We start from the raw sequence: 10,278 nt of genomic DNA on the forward strand, positions 1-10,278 counted from the left end.
AAATATTCCATTATTAATTGAAGACCTATTGATAAAAAATAAAATAGAATTTGCTGATGCCAATATGTCACTATTCACAGGGAGTTTAAAAAGAATTTGAGAAACAAACTTTTTCAAAATAAAAATTTTGTACTAAAGCAGTCAATCTGATAAAAGTCAGAGGTGCACAGTGCTCAGTTTAGGGCAGAGAAATCAGATGCAAAATGATAAATGTGAGATAACTGCTCAGAATCCAAACTGACCACAGGTTGCAAATCTGATGTGTTACAAAAAGGCAAAGAATTTGTTCTGGGAACATTATTAGTAAATGTGGAAAGAATGTTTTCATTTTGGTCTGTTCTACCTACCCTCCCACGTTCATAATATATTCATTTTGGGCACTGTGAACAGACATGGAAGGATCCAGAAGAGAAGTGTAGAGAAATGCTCTGTGGTATAAACTTCAGGAATCATCTTTTGATCCTAAAAAGAGAAATGAGGATCCCATGTAGCAGACACTGATTTTATGTTTCCAATCACCTCTGGCCTCACCTTGCTGTATTCAATATGTGGGCATATCTAAGATCCTCTTTAAACATCACTGGATTTAGAAAATAGCTCCACAAAGCTAAAAATTTATTCCAGAATAGAAATGTTGAGGGAGAAAGCATATTTGAATGCCTGGACAAAGGGAGCCCATACAGCAGGGTTTTGTCCCATATCAGCCATAAGAAAATCTGCATCATGGAGGGAAAGGAAGGGAAGGTTATCAAGGTTTAACTGCAGGAGAAAAACAAGAATTGTTCCTTACTGACACATGGGGAACAGCTCCTCAGCCTGTTTTGTATGAATTTCCAGATATGAGTGCAAAGTCTAATTGAAGCTTTTCTCGAGTAAGAGTGTTGACAACTTCTCCTTGTTTCCGCCTCTAATCAGAGCTGGGCTTGTGCTGCAACGGCAGAATAATTCAGCTGTACATCAGTCAGCCACAAGACACAAAAGCAAGGAACACAATTAACCTATTGCTCCTGCAACTATTCATTATAGCTCTGGTCTCACCCTTTCTGATGTAGATTTCAGAGCACCTCATTTTTGCCACCTTGTTTCTCTCCCCTCCTTCAGTCACATAACCAAGCTGCTAGCCTTTTTTTTAAGCTTTCTCAAGATATTTGCACATAATATTTCAGAAGGAAATATCAAATCAACTACAATATTTTATAATGAAAGAAAATACCAAATGAGCCACGTGCTGCCTACAGAGAGAAAAATTGTGAATTCACAGAAATACAGAAAAGGTTACATTAATACAAGATAGTTCCTGCATAGTCACCAGTGAAAACAGAAGGAAGGCAAACAGCAAGGGAAAAATGTGACATTAACTTAACCTTTTTACATATTAAACTGTATTAAAATCTTTCTGTCTGTCTGCTCTGGAGTACAGAGGATTTTATTTGAAGGACTGCACATTCCCAAGCAGCTTTCAGTACTAATTTTAAAAGCTATTTATCAAGGAGTGTTAAAAACACCTCTTTCATTTGATCTAATCTGGCACTTCTATCAAGGCATGCTAATAAAAACATTTTAAATACCTTCTGCAAAATATGGTCTACCCAGGCAATGTTCCACAAAAAAAAAAAAAAAAAAAACAAACAAAAAAAAAAAAAAAACAAAAAAACAAACAAACAAAAAAAAAAACCCCACACCACTGTCCTCAAGCATTCTGAAAATCTGACTTTACTTTTACAGGACTTCTATGGGGTTTAATTGTTTCATGAGGTTTAGAAACAGGTTTTCCCAAAATCATTTAATTTTGTCTGTATTTGGCCTGACTGATATCCTTGTGGGGATGCTACAAATCCATCTTCTGTCTGTGTTACAGGAGTGGCAACACAGATTTTTCTCTTTTTGCTCCAAGAGTGTGAACCAGCAGCCTTCTCCAAAAGTCTGGGGGATGCAGAGAGCCCTGTATGGCCAGACCTGGGGGAAATCTCACCATCATCCTGAGAGCACCTGTGTTCTGTGTCAGTGTGGCCTGAAGGCTGCCAGAAATATTTTAAATTTTGCACAGCATGGTACAACCAAATTATTTTTTTTTAGAGAGAAAATCAGCTGAGGAAGAAATTTGCACTGCAAAAATAATCCTGCACAAAATAATTCTGATTTTTTTCCCTCCCCACTGTTAATACTGCAGCATTTACAAAGTGTAATAGCAAAGCTAATAGGTTTTATTTGGATCAATGGCTTTTCAGTTACACAAAGTATCAGCATAGATTGCATACAGGATCCTGGGATGATGCAGCTCCTGTTGACAAATATGAAATCTATGAATTCCTATTGAGAAACACTGTCATAGTACTTCTATTAGCATTCTTTCTGTCTCTGAGCAAAAGGAAGGACTAGATAACTTCTTGACATCCTTTCTAGTTTTCTTTGATACTAGGAGTTGTATTAACATTTCATATTGTGTGCATTTATTTGGTAAATATTATATTTCAAACTCAGGAAAGAAGGAAAACCTCTGAAGGATTACACTTTGAGCTGACAGAAGTACAACTGTAGCAAAGAAAACATACAAAATAGAAGATATTTCCAAGGCCAGCTAAGAGCTGGTTTTGTTAAGACAGTCTCGTAAGAGGGAAAGAAAGTGTGTGTCACCTTGAAGTCTGCATCATCTCTTGTCACAGAGGCATTTTATGAAAAATCCTTTCCTTAGGATTTTTCCTCCTGAGAAGCTGAGAGGCCTCAGGAACAAAATGTAAACATTGATTATCTGCTGCTGTGGAATGCAACAGGTGCATCTGTGATTGGCCCATGTTGGTTGTTTCTAATTCATGGCCAATCACAGCTGGCTCGGACTCTCTGTCCGAGACACAAGCCTTTTTTATTCATTCTTTCTTTTCATCAGCTAGCCTTCTGATGAAATCCTTTCTTCTATTCTTTTAGTACAGTTTTAATGTAATATTTATCATAAAATAATAAATCAGCCTTCTGAAACATGGAGTCAGATCCTCATCTCTTCCCTCAGCCTAAGACCCCTGTGAACGTGGTCACAATCTCTTGTCTAGATGTGTAGGCATTGTTGGTTTGGGTGGTGAAAACCCTGTGAGGAAGCTGTAGGAGCCCAGTGAGGCAGGTGAGATCCTGCTGAGCAAATGTGTTCCTCTAGCACTGACAATTGAGTGTGCTGACCCACTCACTGGGACCCTCCTGCCCTGCTCTTGGCTGCCATCACTGGACCTGCGCCTCCACCAGCCCCAGGAGATCATCCCTGCTCCTGGGTTCACTCAGGCTGCCCTTCCAGGGGGGCTGGGAGGCTTCTGCAGCACACAGATCCCAAAGCTGTGGTGCTGCTCACAGGAGGGTCCCGTGTCACCTCTCTGTGTGTTGGTGCCAGGCTCTCTCCAAGGGGTCTCACAGCACTGCAGGCTGTGCAGTGCTGCTCCCTACACTGCTCTGAGCTGTGCTGACCAGGCACAGCAGAAAGCAACTGCTCCCCTGCTGAAGGCTTCCAGCACGGAAAGCCAGCCAAAACCAAAACATGCAGGCTGGAGGCAAAGCCAAGCAAGTTGGGGTGGATAGGATGTGCAGACATCAGTGCCACATTTAACTGCTGTAGAAATAGAGCAGAAAAATGATGATGAAGCCAGCTCTAACTGGAAATCTGGCCAGGAGATGAGTGGCAGAAATCCATAATCAGAACCCCGGAGTCAGCTGCTCTAACTAGACAGTTCAGCCACAGGCTGTGCTTACTCCCAGCAAAAAGCTCCTGTGGTAAATAGTTCAAAGCCTGCTCTTTGAACCCCAGCAAACCTGCTTGTCCTGTGTCATAGCACTAACCTTTCTTTGTTTAACAGTGTGCTGCATAACGACTCTTAATTTGGTGTGAAACTTTACGACCGAGGTTTGGAAATTCAAATGATGGAAGTTTCTGTTTGTGCTTTGAACCTCTCTTTTCTCTATGAAAACAGCAAGTGCAACAAAGTTCTTCTCAGGCTCACCCAACACTGCATGTTACAGAGCAGCAGGGATAATGTTCCAGTGATTCCACCACGTCAAGCAATTCAACAAAGCCTCTTATGTGCAGAAGATGTGAGCAAGTTACAAAGGCATTGCACTGATTTCAGCAGAAGACAAGCAGCATTTGATATACCATATTCAGAACCCACTTTGGAGGTTATTTGATCTGCCAGTAATATTCCTCAGATAGACAGGAACAAATTTTCCTTGATGTGTCTGTCTGTCATTCAAGTAACCTGTGATCCATTGAATATGTCTCTTCCTGAAACACTCATTTTACTGCAATCCTGTCTGACTCAATATTCTTCTTACCTGACAGGTAGGAGATCAAATAATTGAAATCAATGGAGAAAGCACAAGGGACATGACACATGCCAGAGCAATAGAGCTAATCAAGTCTGGTGGCAGGAGAGTGCGACTGCTGTTGAAACGTGGGACAGGCCAGGTCCCAGAATATGGTGGGTTTTCATCTTTATATTTTTATATGTGCATGACTCTATACAATTTAACTAAAATGCTTTTGAATTAAGTAACAATTGCAGATATTTATATATTGTAATTTGGTGGAGCACATTAAGTATTGCCTTAAGTGCTTACCTGCGATGGGGTGGATTTACTCACATGTGTGTACATCGATGTCATCTGCTGCCCTCCCAACACAGGCAGTGGCTTCCAAGATGTGCATTGGAGGAAGCACTACAAACCTCCTAGGGGACATCTCTGAGCGTGCTGGGAGTTGCTGATTTGCCCGTAAACTCTCCTTTTCTTCCTTTATTGGAATTTCTTCCTTATTGGTACTTCTCTGCACATTTTGAGTCACAGCAGATGATCTTGTTGCCATGCAATTGAGTGGCCCAGGCTGGAACTCTAAGCATTGTCAAGAATGTACTCCTTTCTTTGACAACTTCACCCATTGTATTCTCTCTGACAAAATACATGGATGATCAATTAGAAGTCAGTTATTAATTTAAAACATGAGATTTTGCTCATTGTGGTGGGAAAACAGGATCCATTCTTCTTATATTTTGTTTCAGAGAGATTTCTAGGACTTTTTAAATATTTCAAAAAGTATGAGTCATTTAGATAGTATAGAAACCTTATTTCATAACTGAAATGACAAAAATTAAAAAGAAATTATCCAAAAGTAATTTCAAAGATGAAGAGTTTTTTAAAAAAACTGAAATCAGGGCTTACTGTATAGTATGGTGTAACAATCTCATATATTTACATAAGTTGTATGATGTGCACCTCTGGGCCTTAAATCTCTCAGGAAAAGGGCTACTTTTTAATGAAAAGTTTCTTTATGCTATGAGGTCCAAAACTCTATTAAACATTTTTACTTTTCCTTTTAAAGTTCCAGAATGCCTTCCCATTAGAATCAGAAATTACAGTCACATAAAAATTCAAATACTTAGGCTTAACTGTAGGTTCAGGTGAGCCTTTGTTGCCAACATAAATTCAATACCTCTGTTAAAGTCAGCTGCACTGAAAGTCAATTCTTTCCCAGCTGTCAATACACAAGGTAATTGCACTATTTTCTTCTCTAAACAAGAGCTAATTCTATGGCTAAACCAATACTCAGGACACTGTGTGCTGCATTATTTACAACTTTCAAGGGCTTCTGAATAAAGGCAGAAAAGATGGGCCATAGCCCACCCATCTGGTAATAAAGTTAGTGATTTATACTTTTGGTGAGTAGAAACAAAGCCAAAATGGCTTCCAGGGGCTCTGATAAAATCACACTAAGAAATTTAATTTTAACCAGTGTGCAATCCTTTCAGAGATACCTCAAACAGAAATTCAGATCACCTCCAAAACTGTTTTATGGGAGAGGTGCATCATTTTTAATGAAAGAGCAAACAAATGGCCAGGACTGATGCAGTGGCAGTAATCCTTCTCAAACAGCAGAACCCTATACCAGCAGTCCTCTGCTTCCTCAGAAAACAATTTCATCTAATGTAGGCCCAGGAGGCTGCAATGAGCAAAAAATCATTTGCAGTTCAGACCCGTTCCATATCTGAATTTCTTAAGGTCCCAGTTCCAAATGACACTTAAATCCAAAATAAATTTCCATTATTTATATAGCCTTATAAAATTGTACATTATTCCCATTAAAAACATATTTTAAAAAACTTTAAAATATTATTAAAAAAAAAAACCCAAAACACAAATAAAAAAAACCTTCAGTGTAAGTATCATTGATTTAGGAAAACAAATCTTCCAAAATGTCCACAGAAGATGATGAGTAGAAAATGCACATAAACCACTAGAAATTGAGACAAGCTTTTAGTGCTAAGAGAAAGCAACAAGGTTCACAGTGTTGTTTAAAGCCAAGCTTGCCATTTGGGAAGGCATTTGGAATAATTAGCATTGGTTGTTTAAAAATGCAGATTACTGAGACATAAACCTTGCTACAAAGAAAATTCATCAACAAAATGCTTTTTAGTCTGCCCATTTTTCAAACTGCTTCTCCAGATTACAGCTTTAGAAAGGAGGAGAACTAAGTAGCTGAGCTTGAAAGGCCATTTTTCCTGCTGCACTGAAAAAGGAGTAAAAGTGTTCAGGAGTTACTTCATAGTGTACAAACAACTTGCAGAAAGCATCAGAGCAAAGGAAAACATCTGCAGTTCTTAATCTGTGAATTGTATCCAGTCTGGAAGGGGAATGGAAGCAAAATGAGAAGATGCCTCTTGAAATTAACTGAGATAATTAAAGTCCTCCCTAGGTCATTTCCCAAAGGTGTGAGAAATAGTCTAAGAACAAACAGAAGGTGAACCTAAATTCCAACAGCAGCCTGCCTAGGAAGTTAAAAACAGAAATTAACAAGCAGAACCAATTAAAATGAGAGCCCAGGTCTCAAGCAGGCCACATTTCAAGGTTAAGTCATCATGATGCAGAGACCCCCAGAAACATCTTTTGCAAATGTAAAACTGAATGCAGAGAAGATTGTGACTGTAGGCTTGAGGATAAAGTAGTCCTGAGGACAGCAGACAGTCAATATTTAGTAACTCCCTCTTCCTTCAACCAGAATTTCACAGCTGAGATGTAACAAGACTAATTGGAGCTCTTTTTACTGAAATAATCAGAGGGTTTTTTAAGCAATTACATGTCAGAAATATTTCTTATACTCATCGGGGTCCAGCTGTGGAGAGCATTGTAGGAAATAAGACTTGGTTGAGTATAAAAATGCAAGGCTGGAGGACAGAGCTGGTATTGGGACTGCAGTGGTGGTGTGCAGCAGAAGCCTAGGGATAAATAAAACAATAGCACAAGTGTACCAAGGTCCTCTCCTGGAAATTCTCTCTCAAGTCCCTGACAGGCAAAATGATCAAGGACATCCTAAGCCAGGTTTAGTAATGCTGTGCTTTCCAACAGCAGCAACACTGATTCACAGCACTAAAAAGGAGAAAACTTATTTAGAGCTACCAAAACCAGCCAGCCAAGACTGCCACATTGTTGTCTTCAGCCTTCAATTTCTTGATTTTCCTTGTGTTTTAAACTCCAGTGCAATGTTTCTGTTAGTACAAAATATGGTGGTATGTACTTATGTGCAAGAAATGTCAGTGTTTAAATGATTCTGTGATTGACATCTGTAAAAGCAGTGTTAAGGAAAATTCATCAATAATGAGAAAGTGATTTGTGAAAGAAAAGGATGTGTACTGAAAAGAAGAAAGCACTTCATGAAGAAACAAAGAATGAGCTGCTGAGAGAGTGTAAATCTGAATGAGTTATGTCAGTTTATACTGCCTGGAAATCTGTCCATTTCCAATCTTGAAAAATTCTGGTTGAGCTGAAGCACTCTTCAAACCTAGGGTAAGAAATAAAGTGTGCTGTGAATGCATCATTTACCTCCATTCCAGCTGCTGATTTTGCTTGAAAACAAATGCCAGGGATCCCAGCCCATTTCAGAGGCAGCAATCCCCTTGTAGCAGGCACAGAATGTAAGCCAAGGAGCTCAGATATGATTAATGCTCCAAAACTAGAGCTGATTTCACAGCAGGATGCAACAAAAGAAGTGTTGGAAACAGGTGTTTTATCACCCAGCATCTCAGAACATGTTTGCTGAGGATAAGGATAGCCAGAGGAACTGTGCTTCCATGGGAGATGAATTATCACAGCTCATCCTAACCCGAAGAGCAGCAGCATCATGTTTCATAGGAAACAGTCTGCCAGCTGAGTGCTCCAGAGAACCAAGTCCAAGCAAGAAATCATATTAATGTGCAAGAAAGCCTAGAAATACTGCTGGGAATCCTGATCCCAAAAAGCACTTAATGCCTGGGAAGTCTGGCTGCAGAGAGTGTGAGGATTCATTCATGTCACCACTGCAGAACTGAGCACTTCTCCCACCAGCATTAAAAACAATCTGAATGAAGTGATGGATCAAGACATTTCTTGAAGTGGCTGCCTAATTTCCCATGTGTGCACCTACCTAAGGGGTCACTGACTTCAGCAGGAGCTGCTGGGTGTGCAGCAGCTCTAAAAATCTGCCTGTTCACACTGTGGGAGCCTCATTACAGATGGTTAAGTATTTCAGGCCTTAGGCATAACTGTAGAAACATCAGGAGAAGATGCACAGCCAAACACTGGGACAGAGCATCATCCTCAAAGGCAAAATGAAGGAAAGCTGTTCACAGAATCCCAAAATGGTAACATTCAAGAGGAAGTAAAACTGACATATGAGTCCCTCCATCCAGCTGTGAGTTCTGCAAGAAGCAAGTTACATCTAATGATTGATCAGCCCCAGAAAACTCCAGTTTTTGTGGGAACATAGTCCTTCCTCTAGATGTCTTTAGAGGAAGCTCCCCAGGAAAGCCTGTGATGTTTCACTCTCGGTCTCAGCAATCCTGGCAGCTTGTTTTTTCTGGCTTACTGCTCCTGGCCTTTCCTGACTGGAGATTTTATTACTCACAGTGCATTAAAATATGTAAGTTCCTAGAAGTTCCTGAAAGCAATGAGTCTTACAATCAAATGTAAAGGTGGAGAAGGCTGAGGCAGGTTAGCACCTGTAGGTGGATTCCATCCCTCCAATAAGGAATAAGCCCCTGCCCCAGTTGTTTTCTGTCTGGTAGTGCAGAGGGAGCAAAAACACTGAATTTCACCTGTAAGGAATATCTAAACTATTAATAAAAAATATAATTTGTTTCCATTCCCACTTCTAGGACTACAAAATCAAGTTTGATATAAGGTTTCTATTAAGTTTCACTTTGTTTAAGTTGCTTAAGAGCTCCTGCAGGAAGTTGTAAATTTTAGAGACTCCAGCCCATTTACACTGAGATTTTGGAAAACTTTTCCATTGCCCTATCTTGGACATCTGGATCTGGCCCTGAGCATTCTAGGTCACGCTGTGATGTGACACTAACAGATACACAGAGCTGTGGGAACTGGAATCACTGAGGTTTGGAGAACAAGGAATCTGCATTGTGTGGTGATGGTTGGTGCTTTATGGATCTGCACAATCATGGTGCCTTCCCTCTCTTCCCCTTCTTTGTTTGGCTTTCTTAGAAGACATGTCCTGGGGGTGCATTGTGTATTTTTGGAATCTCTGTTTCTTCACACAGTGCCAAATTGTGTACACAGCTCACCCCATGGGTTCATTACACACAGATGGTTTTACAGAACTAGAGTTTAGATTTACTTTGGGGCTGTTTAAGGGAGGAAGATTAAAGTGTCAGTATATGCAAATTGCTGGTTAAGAGATAAAAGCCACAAGTTATTTAGCAATAAGTCATTTTAAAAGAAATTTTGAAGAAACTCTCATCTCCTGCTTCAGCACCACCCCAGCAAAAAAAAAACCCCAAAAATGTCAGAGTTGATACCAATACAAGGATTTTTTCATACAAGTAAATTGGCACAGTTCTTAAATGCATTAAACCCTTTGCTTTTGATTTGTTATGACTCCTTCAGGAAGCACCTCAAGATGTACTCCATATCCATAGACCAGGTGAATCTATGTCCTGAATATATATGTACAGTAGTTTCAATAATCCACTAATATTTAGACTTACAGCATGCCTGTTTGTCTTAGCTTTACAGAAATACTTCTTTCCTGTTACATATAAGCTTTTCTCTCACTTGTTCTAAACTTACTAAGAATTCTCTGCTCTGACAATAGTAAAAATGTCTGTATGTCACTGGTTCTGTTAATTCTAATGATTGGTCCTAGGCTGTTCCTCCCCTTCCTTTAGGAATGGTTCCTTCCAGTCTCTCCATGTGCATGAAAAGTGACAAGCATGGGTCCCCATATTTCTACTTATTGGGCCACCCTAAAGACACGGTTTGTAA

At 39.7% G+C, this 10,278-nt stretch overlaps 1 protein-coding gene across 5 annotated transcripts in view; it reads left to right on the plus strand.

Annotated features, from left to right (window-relative positions):
• The window catches only part of MAGI2 (membrane associated guanylate kinase, WW and PDZ domain containing 2), a 702,840-nt gene that overhangs the window by 675,120 nt on the left and 17,442 nt on the right, over nucleotides 1-10,278 (plus strand). For 4 of the 5 annotated variants that reach the window (XM_059471477.1, XM_059471473.1, XM_059471474.1 and 1 more), the window contains one exon: nucleotides 4,316-4,454. In XM_059471477.1, the coding sequence (XP_059327460.1) occupies nucleotides 4,316-4,454 (139 nt within the window). Of the gene's footprint in view, nucleotides 1-4,315; nucleotides 4,455-10,181; nucleotides 10,271-10,278 lie in introns of all 5 variants that reach the window. The other variant, XM_059471476.1, reaches the window with a different exon arrangement.

Source organism: Ammospiza nelsoni, chromosome 5 (genome assembly GCF_027579445.1).
Source record: "Ammospiza nelsoni isolate bAmmNel1 chromosome 5, bAmmNel1.pri, whole genome shotgun sequence".
In the NCBI taxonomy this organism is placed as follows: domain Eukaryota; kingdom Metazoa; phylum Chordata; class Aves; order Passeriformes; family Passerellidae; genus Ammospiza; species Ammospiza nelsoni.